The sequence below is a fragment of the Blennius ocellaris genome (genome assembly GCF_963422515.1).
Source record: "Blennius ocellaris genome assembly, chromosome: 16".
In the NCBI taxonomy this organism is placed as follows: domain Eukaryota; kingdom Metazoa; phylum Chordata; class Actinopteri; order Blenniiformes; family Blenniidae; genus Blennius; species Blennius ocellaris.
The window spans coordinates 6,375,877-6,397,163 of NC_137665.1; the positions used below are offsets into that span (position 1 = coordinate 6,375,877).

Below are 21,287 nucleotides of genomic sequence, written 5' to 3' on the forward strand. Positions count from 1 at the left end.
CGCAAGGCACCCAGCGAATGCAAATAATGGAGCAGAGAGACAAAGCGAGGAAATAACCTAAATATTATGTGCTGACTCACCCATAGTTTCACCTCACGCTCATATGCCAACAACAAGTACCCACTGAAGTGACATATCAGGTTTATGTTAATAAACACCCCCGGTTACCTCAAAATTGAAGGTTTTGGCACATGGACGTGGCGAGCTGTGGTCTTTCTCGTCTTCCTGGAGAGGGGAAGAACTGTTCCTCCTTGTTGTCTCTAAACCGACGCGAGAGGCACCGCTGCGGGGCTCCTTCCTCCAGCGGTGCTCGGTCGCATGGGTGAAGAGGAGGACGTGATGAGTCCAGTCCCGGGTCGAATCCCTCCGGTCTGCTTCCTGCTAGCGAGGCTGTGACATTGCACCAGCAGCTGCTGCACGGGCTCGTGAAGGCTCCGTACAAAAAACGCAGCGAGAAACGTCAACAAAACGCGTCACGTGAACAGGAAGGGGTCACGTGATCCCACACAGCTGGGCTTCAAGTGGGCTGCAGGCAGCATGGAGTGTGTATTCACTCAGGGGTCCTAGTTGTTGGTGTTGAGGGCTATGAAAATAAAGTCAATAAAGTAAGTAAAGTCACTCTTCGATATTTAGACTTTTTTTTTTTTTTTTAAAGTTCAGCACTCGGTTTATTCCTGCTCGTTTTAGCCACATTGCACACATAGATATAAGATATATTCATAATATTCATAGATTCTAACTTTAAACTCACATGTTTGGCACTTCCTAATTCCCATCCATCCACCTTCTATATAATATGATGTGAAGTGCACTGACTGGACCCAATCCCTGGTGAAGTGTATGTTTTTGGACTGTGGGAGGAAACCAGGAGAATATCCTGAAGAAATCCCACACACTCAGGAAAAATATGCAAATTCTATACAGAAAGATGCAATATGGAGTCAAACTCATATTTTCACTGAGGCTAAAGTGTCATCTTATAATTCATGCCTTGGTGTTCATCTCTGTATTTTATCCTTCCTTTATGAATGTTTTACTCCTTTTTTAGCTGAGTTTTATTCCCTTTTAAAGGCTACTTTAATCTAAAACATGAAATGGTTATAGTACCAAACTTCCTGATCTTTCACCATATTTAAAGAGTTAAATCAGACAGCTTTAATAAAATGACAATGAAAAGAAAGCATATCTTGTTTTATTTGAGCGCAGTACAAAACATACATAATCACAAGTGTATAAAGAAAACACTGCACAATACAGAAACAACACTGCCTTTTGGAATGAAGCAAGGGGAAAAAAATTCAAGTAATAGTGGCATGTTCTTTGCTCTTCTCCAAGTTATACATCTCAGACTATATGTACACTAAACCCACAGGAGAGAACCAGTCCAGAGTAACGGTTTACAATGTATTTACAGTCAGAGTCCTTTAGACATTATGTGCTCAATGTCCTGAATGAGATCCTCTGTATTTTGTTATATCAGTTAGGGTCTATACTTCCACTTGTGTGCAAGACAGAAACTGAACATCAAAAATACTTCAGTTGCGATTGTTCCAGCATAGAAATGTTGATTTCAATAGGTCACACACAATATGTGATAATAAATGTGCTCAACCTATTTTAGATGGGGGAGAACAAAAGGTAAGACAACCATTGTGGCCAGGTGATTCATTTCACTTGTGTTGAAGAGCGGTTAGATGATATACTGAGGTTTGGACGACACATGTCGGGCTCGTGATCCTCCACTCTGCGATCTGCAGACCTTAATGATCATATAGTGTATTAATACCTTAACAGTTAACATCTATCTGGTGCTTCCAGCGTGCTTCTGATAAAAATATAATTTTGATACAGCAAAACCGATGTAGAGTTACAAGACTATGAAACGACTTACTTCACAACTGTTTCTTTTAAGTAGATGCCCCTGAAAATACAAATGCCACTACCACAGTACCTTTGGCAAACACGGAGAAGGAACAAAACTCCACAGAAATAAACAAATAAACGTTAAGCAATCAAATCTTTTAGGATTCAGCTGCACACATTTTCAGTGACTGAATGGCAGAAGTCACTCATTCATAAAATTCACCAAATACAAGACAGATTCTTGTACTGACAGTGCACATCAGAGATTATGGTCACAGTAAATTGTCCCTTTACCCAGAATCCAGCTCATGAGGTTTCATTTCTTTTTAAACTAACCTGATCTGAGATAGGATGTTGTTGTTAAGTAACTGTAAAACAATGAAAGTGAAAATGTTGTACCATGGTCCTGAGGGAAGTCAAGTCATGTTCCAGTGGTTTTATAGCTGACGATGGACCTTGGTTTTTTTTTTTTGGAGGTATATTTACTGCTCCATGCCTGTAAACATGTAAATGAAATGTAAATGCAACATAAAAAGCAAGTTTCTTGGTAGGTTTTTTCCCTTTATGCGTCTTTTAACTCAAAGTCTCTTGATCTTCCGGCAAGTGAATAACCAGTGCAGACTGACAAAAGAGGAAGAACGGGAACAAACAGAAAGTGCTGGAGGTGAAATCACCGAGCAGCTCGAGTCCATTCACACTCAAAGTCTATTGGCTCAGGAACCCTCCATTGTTAGAATACTTATCTCCATTGTAATTCTCTTCTTCTCTTTCTACCTCACCTCCACTGTGAGCCGCCACGTTCTTCCTCTTCACTTGTTTGCTGGAAGCCCCCCGAGGCCTCTGCATGGGCACCAGGAGGCGAAAGCCGGGCTGGGCATTAGCAGAGGCTGCGCCCATGGAGGCGGTAAAGGTCTTGAATGTGCAAGGCATGAGGGACGATGAAGACGAGGAGCATGTGGATGAGGGGCTAATGCTCTGAACGGACGAATATCCAGAGCTATGACAATCTACAGAAGCGAAGGGGAGTTTTTTGCCCGGGAGATCTTTGTCCTCCTCTCTTTCTGCTTCATAGAAGCTATCTTCATCACTGGACAGAGCTCGGCAGTGCTCCAGTCTTTGGTCGGCATCGGGCGTTGGGAGCAGCTTGATCGTCATCATGGAATCTGTGAAAGAAAATATACAGTGTTGTTTTGGATAAGCCTTTTCCATGAAACACTGGATCAAGAGTTCCCGAAAAGAATGCTTATAAATTAATCCTCCACCAACTATATTATCTACTTTTTGTCAAATACACCTTTTAAGGCCAACAATTAATCACTCTAAATGATTTCCAAAACGTACAATCCTCGTCCTTCTCGCCTTCGCTCTCCTCCCGGTCCCCCTCGTATCCAGAGGAGGAAGTGTCCAGACTCCAGTCCAGGATGTTGTCGACCAGGCTCTTCTCCTGATTGGACAGCTCTGCTGTGGGTGTGGCCACAAAACTGCTCCTGTGGGCCTCCATGTTGTCGTCGCGCCTCCTTTGGATTTGGGAGAGAGTGGAAAAGCAACGGGGTTCCAATGAGTCACGGGAGCATCTCGCAGATGGCATAAACAAACGACTTCTGGACGAGGCGCCGTACGGGTGGGTGTGTCACGGCGGACATGAGGCCGAGCCACAACCAGGACTGGAGGCGGGGGCAGTGGTATGTTTTCCCGGGGATGCACTGGTATGTACAAATTTAAACTCACACTAATATCCTGACTGCAACTAACCAGTCAATAATATGTAAAAAGCAAGAGTGCATCAAACAGCAGGATACAACTTTTCACCAAATAATCAATATGGGCCAGACTTCACATATCACTGTGTCTACATTGAAAAGCAGCATAAAACAATTTGGTTTGGTCTTGGTGTATGATGCCCTTGCTAATTTTAATGATTAGTTATTGGATTTAAGCTATTCTGTTATTTTGTGGCCGATGTTAGGGCAGTGAGCCTGTAATCAGAAGGTTTATTCTATAATAATCCCCCCAAAAAATTCAAGGTAAAGTACAATTTATATAATTGAATGAAAAATCTCAGTATTCCTATTCTTATTTTCAAAGGGGACACAAACACAAAAAATTACAAGCTGCATGACATTAGGTAAACATGCAATAATAATATTATTTGCAATAAATCCAGACATTGATGGTGACTTGTTTGTGTTTTAAGATGTTTTTCTTTCTAGAAACAGTGCCCTTTCTGTTGCCACAAGAACTGTAAATGGATTGTGTTTTCATTTTTGTGGAGAACAGTTAGACCATTTTAGTCACTTCTTCTTGATTTTCTTTAAAAATTCTGATCTCTGCCTTGTGGCCACCAGGTATACTTGTCTATCAGTTCAACATGACATGATTTTATTCAGTTAACTGAACATTTTGTGTTCTTTCATATCTAAAATTCTGTCATGGATAATGTGTGAAAACTATCTATTACATTTTAGTCAGTCTTTTGCAATATGTATAATGCATATGTGACACATTATGCAGATTTACGAGTCAGTGCAAAAAGGCTGTGTGCTCAAATTAGACCTACCTCTTATTGGCGTTAGAAGGAGAGGCCAGGAAGGTGTGGATGTCTGCTGGTTGACCTGTGGGACTGAGAGGCTCCATCTGAGGCTGCTCCTCAGGAATCTCCAAGATTTGCGAAAGCTCTTTAAAGCACATCACCTATGTGACGCCACAGAAAAGAAAGAAAAAAAAAAAAAAAAAGAGCAAGCAGTGAGAGCCAGCTAATCATTGTGGGGCTCTTTTGGAGACAAAAACAATACAATGGAATACAATGGAAAGCGAAGAATTACAAACCTCCTCTGTGCTGATGTTCTGGAAGGCTTCGTCTTCAAAGCGTTGCTTGACACCAGTGAGAGACACGTGCCTGTAATCCTTGGGAATATCTTTGCTGAAACTGATGAGTGAGAAAGCAAAGGGGGGGTTCACATAACAAGGGAAAAAAAAAAGAAGAAGCTGAGTTTTATCCACTTTGTTTTCTGCACCAGTATAATCAACTCTTCGGGGGGAAATCTTGTTACTTGTCCATTTAAGAATTATAGTTTCCCCACAGTGCTCACCTATCAAAATGACTCACCCTGAGGCACGTTTCAGTGACTCAGCTGGTGATTCACTGATGGCTTCATACACCATACATCCCCATTATATTCCCACTGTCTATATGGCAGTGGAGCTCTGTGGTTTGTGCTCCCCTAAAAACTCTAATTTTCCATTTTCTTGGTCCCCAGATGTCATAAACAATCTTATATCTCATCAATATGGCTATACAAGTGTGCTGAAAACAGGCAGACACATCACCAAATCAATTCTTGTTATCTGTTTGCGAGAGAGAAAGCACTGTGATACATCAGTAGACGTCAGGGTTACTTTATCGCATCTGAAAAGGGACTAGACCATTTCCAAAATTGTTGTTTTTGGCATTCTTGGAAAAAATAAAGGTGTTTTCTTCTGACTCCACAGAAGGTTTCGAAAATGTATGGCGCAGACAGTGTTCAGCTGCACAAGTAAAACAAATCAATAAGCACGTTATAGCCAAACTGAACACCCTTGGTTATATGACACTTATGCCGACACTAAACAGGGATAATGAATAGTGGAAATAAAGCTGCACCTATTATACCAAATAGAGGCACAATTTGTGTCTTGAAAAAAAAAGTGTAATTGGTCAAAAAAGTGATGCATAGAAATAACTGTAATTGGGTAATAACGTCGTACAGGGTATGACTTGAGTCCCCCTGCATGAAACGCAGGCCGGCTCTGGCACTGGCTGCTCTTCAGCTGGGGTTTCATTTCGCTTAATGCGGTAAACATCTGAAGTTCAAAGCACGACATCACACTAATGGACAGGATTGATACACACACCCCTCCACGTAAACGTATGCGGGTGCTATATCACCTAATGTGTTAGAATAGAATCGTGCCCCGTGCACGGCAGCCATTTACAGACAAAATGTTATTAGTTTCTCTGTACTCATTACTCTGGGATACAGGGGACTTCCATAATTGCTTCTAATTATTTTCAGGACATGACATTTAAAACGTGCCAGCTTATTTCAATTTCATGAAAAAATATACATGCAGTCCAACTTCCAATTTGGAATCTGTGCAAAAGGTCATTTTACTTGTTTGAATACCAATCCAGTTGCAACACAATGAGATGCTCACCACTTCATAAAAAGCAGCACAGCAAAGGGCACAAGGTCCTGTTTGGAGAATCCTGTGTATTCAGCCAAAAGGGAGGGCCAGAGGGGAGCTGTGGAGGAGAACACACTGTGAAATTCTGTTTGAAAACATTATCTGCACATGTTGAGAGGGTGAAGTGATGCAGTGATGGTTATTACCATAGTGATGCAGCGCCCGGGTTAGCAGCAGTGCTGCGCAGGCTAATTTGGCCGGCGATGGCGAGGCGAGAGCCGAGTAGAGCAGCGACAGCTCGCAGATGTAGCTGAATAGGTGAGTGGTTCGTCTCTCCAGGGGGAGCAAAGAGAGGAGCACCTCTCCATAGTCCAGCAGTGTGGGGCTCTGAAAGGAAGAAACAAAGCAGAAACCACTATATCGGATCTTGTTTTCGCCCATTACGACGTTAACAATTCTCGTAAACACACATATAGATTAGCAGTAATTGTACTCACCCTGATGTTTCCTTCCAGCACAGACACGACCTCTCCCATCATTCGAACCAGGTCCTCATACTTATAGGTGTTGTCCGTCAGCCACACAGCTTCACGTATTGTCAAGATCTCCTTACTCATGTAGCTGAAAATAAAACGAGCAAACACTGTTGGAAAAGCTTTTAATCCACAACATCTTTGCCTTAAGACAAACAATAAAAAATAAAACCACAAAATCTACTCAGAATTATTCTATGGTTATTACACGGAGACTAGATAGGATGTTGGCATGTGTGTCCTTACCGTGTACAAACTACCATGCAGGCGATCCCCAATAACTGAAGGCGAGCCTTGGGGACCGAGCGCAGGGCCAGGTAGCGGTCCACACAGCCCACCGTCACGTGCAACGTCAAGCTGGAGAAGTCCTTCATGGTGGTCACTTCCACCAGCCAGTCCACCAGGATGTATCTAAAACAGACGGACAACGAGCAAAAACATGATGTGAGCTTAGCTGTTCATGCATCTTCATTCCAACCCTCCATTCTAACACATCTCTTCTCAGGGAAACTTTAGATTGGCTCGCTCATCCTGCCGTATGTGCTCTTTCGTAAAGTCAACAAATGAATCTCAGACGATGAAAACTCAGCGGGTCATCACAACGGCCAGATTGTCTGGGCATATAGCACTCACCACGTATAATAATGTCAATAACGCCACGGAGGCGTTTCTGCTTTCATATACCTCATGTTGTCCTTGATGCCTCGTCTGAAGATGCACGGAGTGCAGAATCGGGACGCTTGCTTCGAGGAACTGAAGACCTGGGCTACCAGGTCAGAGCAGGCCTTTGGCTCCAATCCCAGGGGATTCCCACTGCTGCACACTTTGGCCAGGGACAACTAAGAAGAGGAAATCGGGTACATAGTCAATGCTATGACGTATGGGAAAGTGGATTAATAGCTTGGATTGAGAACGTGAAAATTAAAAAAAAATGCAATATGATGGAGCACTTCTCTAATTTACTGCTTTATTGAAATAGCTTGACATTCAAGTGAGTCATTTTTATGATTCAGTGTGGGGATGAAAAGAACTGCATGACTACCACTGTCAAGCCCTATTTACACAGCTTGATAACATTTCAATAAGAATAAATTACCCATTGATCTGGGCTAATTGACGATAGGGAAATAAAGAGATGGGGCACAAATGCATAACAAATAAAAAATAAAAATAAAAAAACTGTTAAAAGACCAATACTCCTGTTTTGGAGAAACTGGACAAAAAGCAATCAAAAAACTGAAAATACCCCATTAACCAGTTCATTTATCTGCAATCACACACCTGCGCCTCCCAGCATCCTTTGCCAGCATAGTCCCTGAGCTTTCGTATACACTGGAGGTACCTTCCCGGGTCCGCGATCTGAAATTCAAATGATTCCCACAAATAAGGAATTAACCGTTGGGCTTTGTCACTTCATACTGTCATGAAACATTTTTCTACATTTAAATATTGAGCGACATAATCGGCAAATGTGGTGCATATTTTAAAAGAAAATTAACTTGGTGACTTACAGCTGCCTTTCTGCTGTGCTCCCACAGCAGATAGGAGCTCTTCAGGCAGCCGGCCTGTGAGGATTCCTCCAGCATTGAAATGGCATCGGAGCGTTTTTCATCCCCCTGGAAAGAGACATGAACATTTTTGACGCGTCCGTGATACATTTTAGGGAAACTGTCAAACTGCCTTGACAGATAAGAAGAATACTGTGCATAACAACTATGACTAGTTTGTTATCCCCCGCCACCGAGGACAAATCAATACATATGAATAACTAGCAGAACAACTCGAAGAACTGGACAAACCACACCCAGGTTTAGTTTCACACTCACTTCAAACAGATGCAAAACTCTGGCCAAGCAGTGCAACAGGGGTCCCCTTTTCTCCTGCGGGGAAATGTGAAAAGAAGAACTCAAATCCTGCACGATGCCTAGATACAAATTTATAACTTCAAATCAAAGTAGTCACGCAAATCGAATAACATTCCCTCCACTTGATCACTCCATGTTGATCTCTTGTTATTGTGATATAACAATCTGACTAAACTAATGAAAAATCCAATGTAATTTGGCAGCAATCTTGGTTTCACTGAATTGCATTTTTTTTTTCTTCTTGTTTTGTTTTTCCTGTCAGTAGTGAAACCCACCATGTTGCTATCACACTCAGCCTTGAGACGATCGAACACCACGGCCTTGCAGCAGCTGCCGGTGGGCGACCACGGTGGACGGATGAACACCCAGATGAAGGGATCTGCTGCCGGAGAGCGCAGGCTCTCTGCCAAGCTGAAGAAGTGGGAAGCCTTTCGACCACACACGTCCGCCCGTCCCTCGTCACTCAATAATGCTGGAGGCGGGAAAGAAGGCACAAGTGGAGAGGAGGTGTGACAATCACGAGAATTTAGCAAGGGGTCAGAACCCCATTTAACCAAAATGGACAAGACTAATAGGACAAGCCCAACCAAGTCAAAAGTCTTAAACTTACGTCCTTCATTGTATAAATATGCAATCCCAAGCTTCACAGCAGCTTCAAAATTCCCCTTTTCAGCAGCTCTGTGGGGAGAAAATACAGTTATAGTAAAAGCCAACAACAAGCAACACGACATCTTTTATTCAAGTAAGAGAACTATACCTTTCAAACAGCCATAAGGAGTTGGGGGATGGCCACTGGTCTCTAAAAGTGACCCTGGCCCATACACTAGGATGGTTGTCAACAACGTCCCGGAGCTGGGAGTGAACCTGTGATAGAGATTCATATAGTCAGTCCCTCAGCCGAACAGGTATTTGAAATCATAGTTTCTTCCCTCGACAGATCAGAACAGGCGGTGGAAAGATGCCGACGAGGGACAACAGTGGGGTGGGTACAACACGTCCACATCAGTGGTGACGCGGCAGTGAGTACGCCGCGTTTACTCACCGCTCGGATGGACAGAAGATCCTCCGCAGAGAGACACTGGAGCACGCAGAGAATGACCTCCTCGGGTAGAGACAGCAAGGTGAGGGCTGAGGATCGCTTACGAACTCGCTTCCGTGCTGGAACCGAGTAGCATTTTAAACAATGGCAGTGGATAGCTGAAAGAAAAGAAATACACTACGTGTTAATATTTCATGTATGTTGCCATATTTGTTCACGTCAAATGAAAAAAAGAAAAAGAAAAAAAAGAAAAAAAAATCCAAACAACCAGGGAAAGAATGTGTATCAAAGCCAACGTTGTACAAGGACAGTCGATTAAGAAAAAAACTGAATCTGAAGAGGGTGAGGATAACTTATGAGTGCCTTAAAGTTTAGAAAAATTAATATACAGATGAGTTGGATTACATCCAAATGTCAATTTTTTTTTAGATTTCAAAAATGTTTTCTAACAATGAAAATATATGAATGTTTACGTGTGCAGCGTATTTTTCCCCCCCATTGCTTGGTTGTTACAGAGGAGCTGTTTTGAATAATTATAATAATTAATGATGGGTTGAAGACATTTGAAATCTTCCTAATTCTTCCAGGCATAACTTTTACATAATGAGTGAACAGGCATAGTATGTGTGGATGCAGTTACACATTTATATACTGCTAATATATTTGTTTATAATCATGGACATTATGACAAGGTATCCAAAGTGTATGAACATGTCTTAAATAAAAAAGTGAGGGCCACATTTAGGTTCTACGCACGAAATCACTAAAGCATTTCTCAGCTTAGTGCAAATTCAGAAAACAAATTCTCACATATATGCCAAGCAAATGTTTACTGTTCATTTAACTCAGACCAGGGAAGGTTTAGGTTAGTAGACAAGCCTGGCACACCAAGGCGATGGTATTGGCTCCACATTCAAATCTACTAACAGGCCAGCCACTCACATGAGTGAAAATGCTTGTTTTTGTTTTTTTGTTTTGTAAAGGATGATTCCTTAGACATATTAAAATTAGTATATATGACGATAAAATGAGGTTTGATGGCATTGGCAGTCGTCTAACGACAGATTACTGCGCTTCTTGGATGCGTAAAGTGAAAACCAAGTGAGCGCCCAATTTTCCCTCCTGCGGAACAACACGGGGTGCGTTATGTCACCACAAGGCTTATTGATTTTAACATTATATGTTCATTATTCCTGACGGGAATCCATCCGAAAACGACTTGCAAAATAGGTTTAGTCGTGCGCATGGAGAGAAATTACGTTTATCGTTACAGTAACCAGGAGTTACACCCGTTAACGTTTATGGTGGCGACTGCAACATCAATGCCAATCTATTTGAAAACACAACAATACACCACCGCTTCACGAATCACAGCAACACCTTCAGACATCCATGTATTTATACGAACAGGAGTAATTTGATTAAAGTGACTTACCGCCTGCTTTCATTGCAAAGAGCAGAGATCTCTTCTGACACGCACAGCAGCGGTGGTTGTAGAAATACAGCGTGATTAAAGTGTTGTGGTGATGCCTGGAAGCGAAACTTCTATTACGGGGGGGGGAAGCTAAATACCAGGCTTTCCAGTGCTGTCTCGTCTCTTGATGAGGGGCTGAAGTTAGTGAGTATGTTCACAGTTTGTTGCCTCTTTCCCTGAATTCAAATTCAAGCACGCGTCCTCGCGAGTTGGCCCCGCCCCAAAGACCCCGTGGGACCGCCCGCGCTCCGCGTTTAAACTCGGCATTCAATCTGTTTGGCCGAAAGCGATGACGCCCATTTGACCCGTATGAGCCTTCTGATTGGTCAGTGTGGCATGCATCGAATGGCTATTGGTCAGACGGTATAAATCGTAGAATATCGTGCTGTCATTGGGCAGAGTAACGCCATTTCGAAGTACGCGCTCGCTGTTAGAGCGATGTGGTTGGCTGACCTGATTATGAAGAACGTCCTCAGAGCCACCTTTTGCTTTGAATTATGGGAAAAGTAGTCAGAGTTGAGCTCCCGTTTAAAGGTACCACGTTTAAAGGGACAGGCGCAGAAAGGGTGCTCTCGAATCCAGAAAGGTAATTCCCACATCAACTAAATGAAATCTTAAAGTACACCGAGATATGCATCATTATAACCATTTGCATTTTTTATTTGGATTAATGCTACTTTGATAATTATATCCAAAAGACAAAAAATCGTGCCATTACATCCATCCATCCATCCATACATACATTCATCCATCCATCCAACCACACTATCCTGTTCAGGGTCACGCTGCATTCTACTTAAAAACATTTTTTTTTAAAGTACAATACAGAATGAGGATGAAACAGATACTCATATTTGGTCACCGATTAATATGGATTATAAACTCATCTGGTAAATTTAAGTGTTGTATATACATTTAAAACAGGGAGAAGCCAGACTATAATCAAAGTACATATTATTAGGTACTTGTATTGTCAGAGAATGGATTGACTAAATAAACCACAATCAGATGTCGGGTTACATTAGTTCACCATTTTAGGCGTCACTATAGGGTTAATTCCAAAGGTCACTTGCTCACTTGTTGTCAGTTGAGAACATCTTATTATAAGAAACCTCTTAGAAAATGAGAGCTGCTTGCCTTGTCACATCTATCACAATTGACCATTTTAACAAGGTCTACTTTCATTGAACAAAAAGCTACAAATGATAGCCAGACAGATTTTCAGATTGTAAGTTTGTCAGAAAATGTGTCTCTATTTGCAATGGATGGTTACAAGACAAAGCAGATGGTTCCAGTGGAGATAGATAGTGGCAGAAATGTCAATATTAGTTGAAAGTAACCCAAGTGGCCTTTATTTAAAAAGAAAAAGATGTTTTCCTCTCAATGGCACAAAATATGAAACCACTGTGTTGGTTTCCTTGTCCTTTTGCACATCATGCACATATGCAACCACATGTACAAAAAAAAACAACAATTATTCATCTGACAATATATATTGATGATAATATGTGTGACCAAGCAGAGGTGTAAATTGACAAAAGCAACGGCTTTCTTCAGCCTGTGCAGCAGCTATCTTTGAGAAGAATGACACAATGATTAACAACACTGTGTGGGTGCCTCATTGTGATGAAAGCACACTCGCTCAGCTGAGTAGAGTATTCTTTAAGGCCGGCCCTTTGAAGAGGATCAGAAAGCGGCAGAGTACACTATCAGTAGTAATTATTTGTGACATACGCACTCTCTATTGATCAGCACATTACTGACCTCTTCACCCAGTTTCATACACACACAAAGTGTTGTGAACGTAATCTTTACCACACAAACGCTTAAGAGCAAAGGAAAAGCCGTAAAAGGTTCAAATGATATTTCATGTAATTTGGAAGAGCATTGTCTCCTCTGCTATCCTCTGTAAAAGTAACACTCCGATCTACATAAAGACAATGCATTGACTTTGTCTTTTCAGATTCTTGGGGCAAGCCTTTTTTGTTGAATGTGGTACTCACGGTGCAGAATGATCAAATCATCGTGCAGCTGACTGACAGGGCAGAGGCTGTGACATCCTTAACTGGATGCACTGTTTCCATAGAAACAACCAACCTATCTCAACCGTTTTCTCTGTGCAACACAAACTGGCCAGTAATGGCTAGGGACAATGAAATAGACAGTGCTTTGACCATCAACACAAAACAATTAAAGCCATAAAGTCAAACACAAATGCACTCACAATGCAGAAATGAGGAAGAATTGTGATTCCACAACAAAACAAAAATCTTTGCAAGCTCTTCTTATGGTGCTCGTCCAGGAACAATCAAAAGTAGGTTGTATGGCAGTTAGTGAAATGGAACTTTCTTAAATCTTTTCAGTGATTTAATCAAACATTGCCTTATCATATTTGTTTATACTTCTTTGCAAAAATTATGAAATTATTCACACTCCGCCTGTTTTAATTTGACCGCATGGCAAAGCATGTGTAATGGCTTTCCCCACAGGTTTCCAAAAGGGACGTCATAATATCTGAAGCAGAATTGAAATGTATTTTCCATTCCACCACAAAGGTATTATTTGGAACCGATGGGCAGGCAGTGACTAATTGGAAACAGACAGATTTGTCTTTTGGACAGACGTTGCTGATTGAAAACTTAAATAAACAGCAATAGAGTCATCAGCTCCCAGATGGCTCCAATACAAACTTCACCATGTTAAGCTGTTCAGCCCCACGCATATCTCTGGCTATAATTATTCAACAGATTGTCCCTTTGTGTCATTTCTAATTTTAAAAAGGCCAAATGGTGCTGAATGCTTGCTTTAGGAGCCCAGTCATGGAGATAGAGAGGCGGAGGAGTTGCTCCCATCTGGTTTCCTGTATTCTGCACTGACCCCAGCAGGTCAACTGACCACTTCCATCCCTTCAGCACTTTGCTCATGCTGGCCTCCCCACCCCCTCTACCCAGACCTAAACATAGATCCCTCCACAGGTTCCCAGCACTTCCCAGTGTATATGACACACATTTATCTTTCAAATGTATAATATACTCATGTTAAACTGACAAAGCGACAAGTCTTAGCAACAGTTTAACGACATGCGGAACAGCATTACTTTGCCTGTTTCAATATTTTGCCAGTAGGGGGTGTCATTTATTCTGAATGATGCTGACCAGTTTGTTTTCTTAACAACCAAAAGCTCCCATATGTCTTTTGAAAACTGAACAAGTCCTACAAACGGGCAGGAGAGCACACACAACAATGTCAATGTGCTTTGAATGATCTCCCTTAACTCAGATGATCAAGGTACAGTCATTATCTTTTTTTTCTTCGTCTTTTTTTTTTTTTTAAAGGAAAATAGAGTCACAACTTTTATTTAATAGGCACACCATTCAAAACATAGGCAAAATGGTATTCGTATTTTCTCTCAGCCTAATTCCTAGAAGCAAAGAAGATGCAAAAATATCACAGAAGACATTGTTTATGTAACGTTTATTTAATACAATACATACATCAACCATTCAAATGTATACGTCAGTAAAAATATACAGTACAAATAAAAAATAATCATATGTACAGCACCAATTATTAGAGGGCACACAAACAAACATATTTTGCGTCACTCACTGGAGTGACGAACAGCATAGTCAGACAGCGTGACTGTCTTCTGGGTGAGGGACATTAATTCCCCGCAGCAAGGAGAGGTAGATTTTCCCCCTTTTTTTTCAGAAGGCAGAGGGGAAATCACTTCACATCTAAAAAATAAAAATTACAATTTCTGGTCACTTTCTATGATTTTCTGGTGTCAGCATACTGGCACAATGTAGCTTAAAGAATTGAGAGTACATCAAAGCAGCTAAAACGTACTACATAATCACCGTGTACAATACACGTGAACTCTTCACTGATACACAAGCCAAAGGAAGAATAGAATTGGATGCACTTCCCTTGACTCCCCCCCCTCTCCCCCCTTGCTGTTCATCCAAAATAAAAAAGATTTGTCACTCTTTCACATTCTGTGCCACCTGCAACACAAACGGCATTTGTATCCACAGCTCTTCTGCCTACTTTCCTAACCACTGCACTGATAATTTCCTTGTAAATAATTCAGGAAAAAACATTTATGAGGACGGTTCACTTCACTACTTGAATGTCACATACTCCTCATGATGGAAGAAAAAAAAAGCATCGACCTCTAACCCAGATCTGAAGATAGCAAACGGTGACAGTGACGGCAGAAGGCGTGCTACATCAACATCATCTATATGCATTGTATTGTAATTGGACAGCTGCTCTCTGTTGCTACAACTTGGATGACACTATCAATACTTGTGTTTCCGTTGATGTTCACTCTGAAAGGTATTACGATATGATACCCGTTTGTATGCAGGTGTTTGCATGCGAATCGATGTTGTTCGAGCTTACATTCATCTTCTTCACCATGTAATCCAACCTAAAATCCCCGGGCACTGGAGATCATCGCAGCTGACAGTAAGTGAAAGGCAGGATACATCCAGGACAGGTCACGCATTTATCTTAATTCTCATTTTGTCGATAGGTAAAGACACAGGGAAGACTTACAAGACTTCTCACTGCCTTTTGCAGTAATTTATTAATTCCCTTTGCAAGAATATGGTTCTGTCAAGGATGGCTGGGCACAGTCTCACCACAGGGGAAGCTCCCTATCCCCACATGAAAGTGAGAGCAATGACAACTCATGATCTACTTTTATTTAACAGAAATGAAAATTATCTGAATGACTATCAGAAAGAAAAGTGACATCTTAACATGTGCTTAGAAGATGACGTTATCTAATGTGTGTCCATGGAAGCAGGCAGATAAACACAGCAATGCAACTGGGAAGCTGGCCTTCAACAAGCTCTTTGGCATTGTGGCACCCTGACAAAAAGGCAATCAGTCAGTCAAAAAGTCAGAGCTGCCCTCTTTCCTACAGACACACTTTCCAATAACGTGCATGACTAAACTGCTGGCCAGGATCATGTATCCGTGATCAATACTCGCTCTCAAGGGTAAAGAAGGGCAATTATGGAGCCCTTCCTGTGGATAATATACAGTAATCCTTTTTGCTTCCATGCAGCCTGTACGTTTCGACTGTGCTTCTATGGTGATGTTCGTATCTCGTGTTCGTTCAGTTATATGAAGAAAGAAAAATGCTTAAGACAAAAAAATGAAACGTAATTGTGTATCTCATCCTGCAAGACCACACACCAACAGAAATCACCTATTCACAGATGTGAAGCTACATTCATTTGCTCTCCAGGAAAGTGCCTTCAAGGAAACCTTATAATCCTTTAAAGCTCAGACATTAGTCAGTCTTCTTCAGAACAGGCTTGTACCCTATTTTCCGGGACGGAGGGATTCAAAACTCACTCTAATTCAATTTCCCTCCCCTCATAGGAGATAAGTAATCCAATTTCTTTGGCATAGCCTGATGAAAATTCTATAACTACAGAATGAGGCTCACATTTAGGAGTGTTGGTAACAATTTGTGTGTCAAAAAGACTGTCAACACTTCTCTTGGGCGTATATCACAAGTGTAAAATGACTGATCAAGTAGGAAAGTGAACGTGTAGAATAAATGGTATGTGATAGATTTGAAGAGTCCTTATTGGATAAAGAGAGTGTAAGCACAAAGGGGAGATTCTCAGGAGTTCAGATGGAAACCGGGGAATGTGACAGAGCTTTTTTCCATGAGTGCTTGCTCAAGGCACACAGCGGGAGGGGCCATCGGGGAGTAGGATCAGCCAAAGTGTCCCCTGCAGAGGCATGTCTCCTCGGGGCAGTATCCTTCAGTTATTCTGTCCTGTGTGGACTTAAGGTGCCCGATGTAGACACTCGGCTGGGTGTAAATACTCCCGTATAGACAGGAAGGCAATCTAATAAGCAGAACACCAGAGCTTCACGATTCTCTTATGTGAAGCTGAAGCTACAAAAGGCCTTTCAGAATTTACTAAAAGCTTTACTTGCTTGGTATGGACATGGCCATATGTGCAAATCTTTTGTTCCTTAGTAGTAAAGTCCATGTTCCAAAAGTCTCTTGGTTTACCTGAATCGTGATTTGAGCGCCCACAAACACTCTACTCTTTCCCAGCAAGTCCTCTGCCTCTCCAGTTTATCGTCCACACAGATGCCAGCAAGATCCAGCTGGACTCAAGTTCCACTCTCCCATTGCGTAAAAAAAGCCCCCAACACATTGCTGCAGTGTCACAGGACGAGTGAATGACGTTGGCCATTGACGCGGGTCTGCTGCTCTTTCAGCTGGGTATCGGGTTGCCGTCTTTGGCCCACTTCTGGCCTCTTGGAGTCACCTGTCCTGGTCAGAGGAATGCTGTGACTGACGTGCCCAGTGACGCCAGCATTGACTCCAACAGCAGCTCTGCATAGGGTGTTAGGTGTCTGTCTGAGCTCCCTCTGTAACTGCTCGTGCATATGTCAGGGAGGACTACGAGGACCGGTCCATGCGGGAAAATATGCGCGCAGTATGCGTTGCATATTTGAGTGTGTCTCCTCGGAGGTTGTTTTGACACTGGACACCTGCTGTCTGACGATAAACGAGTGTGTGAAGCATCGATGATCCCTCGTTGCCAATCCTGAAAAATCTGGTCCAGACCATATAGACTAATCAGATCTTCGAAGTCCTGTCTATACATCCTGCCACTCTCTATGGTTATTTGACCCAAGCTATCTATATTATAAGCTGAGCCAAACTTTATGGTAAAGAATAGTGAGGATTTTGGGCTCGGGAGGAGGTGAAGCAATTGCTTTTAGCCAAACCTTGTGCTCCTGGTTCGGGCCATGTCTGTTTTTTGAGTTCCTATAACTCCTTTCCCCATGTGCTTCACAGAGCACACTGCTCTGAAGTCAATGAGCCTGCCTCTTTCTTTTTTCTTCTCTTCTTCTTGTGGACAGTCCAACAAGCGGTGGCCATCAGCAGCAAAAAAACTCCCATGACAAGTAGGACCACTGAAACGACTTTAGTCTGTGGAAGGTCATTATAAGAGTAGGTAACCCCGGTCCCTGCTGCGCCAATAACCAAAGAAATGATTCCAAAGGGAAAGATGCAGCGGTACCAGGACTTCTCCATGCCGCCGGTGGCCTGAGACAGACGCTCCAGCGAGGAGAGCACCTCGGGGACTTTCGCACCTCCTGTTTCAAGGGACTGACCCTCCTGCCCCGGGTTGGTCTGGGATTGTGGTTGGCAAGCCAGATGGCCCGTTGTACAGCCCATCCTGAGTGTGTGGGCTGAAGGATCCTGATCAGATCAGCAGCGTCGGCTTCTGGGATCCCACTTGTAGTCAGTTCTGGCCTGGAGAAACAGAAAGAGATAAAGGAAGGCAGAAAATAAAAGAGGAAGAAAAAGAGACCGAGGTCTGGATGAGACTGACGAAATGACTGGAAGAGGAATAGCTGAGGTGAGTCAAAAGAAGGTTTTTTTTAAGTCAACGCTGAAATCCACTCACTTTCCTCTCCTGTCCCTCCCTGTGTGGCTGTTTCTCTGTACGCTGCCTGCTGGCTCTCTGGCAGCACATTGTACACTCTGCAGAACATAGTGACGGGGATATTTAAAGGATCTGGAGTAGAGGAGGAGCTAAGGATGAGAAAGTGGGAAGTACAAGCACGGGGATTGGTCCTTTTTTGGGTGACATCAAACACTATAGCAGGGAGAATAGCGGGTGACGAAGCACAGGAAGGGGGAGGGGAGAAGATTTAAGTGCTCCCTCTTTTCTTCGTGTCCCCATCACTGGCTCTAAATTGCAGGCTTTGTATTTCTGCAGTATAAACCCAACCCTTGTGGGAACACATAAGCTCACTGCTTACTGAAAATCAGAATAGATTCGAGGCGGACTTCATCTTTACCTTCGACTTGGTAGAAGAAGTCAAAATCCCTGTGGACCAATATATCACATCCACACGGCAGATATATAGCAACAGTTATTCTCCTGCACAGCATCAGCTGCTGCATGGACACCAGTGTCAAACAGAAATCCCACAAGACACCCACACACGCTTCCCTTTATGTACATCCAGACACCCGAAACACTGATTTATAGGAGGACATCAAACATATAGCGCCTCCACAAGGATAATGTAAATATATCGTTGAGCTCGCCTGCACGTAACAAGAACACACACGCAAAACTCTCGTCTACCACCCACACTCACACACACATGCTGCTGGTGCCAGTTCTTTCTGAATGAAAGGCAACCTAGTAGTATCTAATCCCCCGGTATCCTCGACTCTTCCTGCCATGAAAACAAAATCAATGCAGACAGTATTCTTCTTCAAGGATTACTCACCACACTCCTCCATTAGGGAAGGAGAGATGCATTTATTTCACCATGGTAGTATTTTGATATGGTCTTAGGAAGCTTATTAAGTTCTGTCAAACATCTGCCAGAAAATGGTTTAACAGACATACAACAAACATGTTTCTTTTCTTTTTAAAGCCATGATTTCAAAGCCTCCCATCCCTTAAAATCTATGTTTCATGAAACGCCATCTCCCCACCTTCTATACTGCTTTAATCAACCGAGGTTCAAAGCATGAAGCCGATGCGAGCTGACGATGGGGGAAGGCAGAGTACATACACTCTGGACAGGTCGCCAGTCCATCACAAGGCAGACGCAAAGAGACAAACATCACATACTGGGAATTAGGGATCGATGATTAGGTACAAATGCATGTCTTTGGACTTCTGGAAAAAATCAAGAGTACCCGAACAAATCACAGACACACACACACAAACACGCATAGGGTGAGTATTTGAACTTGACAGAGGGATCCAACTTGGACTGGAGCAGGGGACCTCATTGCTATGAAGGTGAATTGTTTCACACGAGGTCTTGAGGATATCAAAAAACAAGACAATGACCTTGTTAAAACATATCTCTATAGACATCTTGATTCAGAAAAAAATCAGCAAGGCTTCAGCTTGGGAATCGATTTCTCCTCCTCGTAATTAAAACCAGTACTCTTGCTCTTTTATCCACTACCAGATCTCTAAATACCTGATAATCCAAATTTGTTTTTATTTGCAAAAGACACCTGTTTATAGTCTGTATTATTTGCCCTGACACAAAAACATTAACTGAAAGTGAGAAAGAAAGCTCTCCTGGACTGGTTGATAAGTGGCGGAAATTAGATAACCAAGCCTCCCGTGCCCTAATTGATAATCACACGGATATAACAATTTCCGCTCTTCAGTCAGCAACAGGCATGTAGATGAGCCAAAGAGTAATAAAAGACGGGAAATGAGGAATGTTTTTGTGAGAGGTGCTGAAAAAAAAAAGAGATCTTCAAAAGCTACAGGCATTTCAAAGAGAGAAGAGAATTCTTTGTGTCACGGTTTGGTTTCTGTGGTTTCGCACTTGGACTCTGGTATTGTAGGGAACATGGATAAAGACAATAAAAAAAGGGTAAAAAAAAATAAAAAATAAGTGAGAGAAAAAAGCAAGGAATTGGTACAGTAATTAACTAAACTATTTCTCTGACTGACAATTCTAGTTTCTTGTTCTGTGGAAAGAAAGGAAAAAATTGCCGGGGACCTTCCACCACGAGGCAAAAAGAAGCGTGAGAAAAATGGCCCAGAGGCGTGAGACAGGGCTAACCTGGGCTGGGCCAGGCCATGCTGTTGGGAGAGAGCCGAGCTGGTGACAGCCAGAGCTGGGCAGCAGTTGATGTTTTCAGGTCAGAGGAAGGCTGAATTGCGTAGCCACTATTCCCTCTGGGAACTGTGTGTAGTGTTGACGTGATTACAAGGAGGCATCCTTGCCTCCTTCCTTTTGCTCCTTTCAAACACACATGGACACATTCGAGTAGAGAAAGCCAGACAGTATTGCATGGGCGGACCAGAAGCCTGGAGCACATTGCAACAACCCTGTCGAGATGACACGGCTCCACTCCACAAATGGTGGGACATGTGTGTTGTTGGGACCGTGGATGTTGAGCGAATATCAGTAAAGTATTTAATTTTTTTTTTTTACTTCAGGAGCAGGTAAAATGTTGTGGTCGTCGACTAAGGCACTACAGGATACCTGATGTAGAAACAGTGCTCTCCTTTTTGAAATGTTATTCAGGCTTCTCTCCTCAAGGAAAATATGCCATTTCCAGCTTGAGGCGTGCGGGGAGCCGGGCCCCCCGAACACATCGCCTTTTGTGACTCAGCCACGGCTCTGTGTGTGCATGTGTTTGTGTGTGCATGGGGGTTGGTGCAGCAAGGGCTCACACACCCACGTCCTGCTGTGTGAACCCAGCGCCACCTGTCGCCCAGTCTGGCACAGCCCCTGCCATCCACTCGTCATCTGTGGGCATGAGACTCTTGGCCTCTCCAAGCTCCCCTGCATCT

General features: G+C 42.7%; 2 protein-coding genes across 3 annotated transcripts in view; both read right to left on the reverse strand.

Annotated features, from left to right (window-relative positions):
- The window catches only part of abca3b (ATP-binding cassette, sub-family A (ABC1), member 3b), a 31,896-nt gene extending 31,509 nt beyond the window's left edge, over positions 1-387 (reverse strand). For both annotated transcript variants that reach the window (XM_080511299.1, XM_080511298.1), the window contains exon 1: positions 169-387. The gene's annotated coding sequence lies outside the window, so the exon portion shown is untranslated. The remainder of the gene's footprint in view (positions 1-168) is intronic.
- Positions 388-2,568: 2,181 nt separating this feature from the next.
- On the reverse strand, positions 2,569-10,912 carry ccnf (cyclin F; the record flags this gene model as incomplete). Its single annotated transcript, XM_080511905.1, has 17 exons — positions 2,569-3,026; positions 3,205-3,380; positions 4,421-4,554; positions 4,690-4,789; positions 6,058-6,145; positions 6,234-6,414; positions 6,525-6,648; positions 6,807-6,971; positions 7,245-7,399; positions 7,842-7,919; positions 8,072-8,176; positions 8,387-8,440; positions 8,701-8,897; positions 9,036-9,103; positions 9,183-9,289; positions 9,468-9,622; positions 10,900-10,912. 17 exons carry the CDS (start codon positions 10,910-10,912, stop codon positions 2,569-2,571), a joined length of 2,358 nt encoding a protein of 785 aa, XP_080368031.1.
- Positions 10,913-21,287: the final 10,375 nt, after the last annotated feature.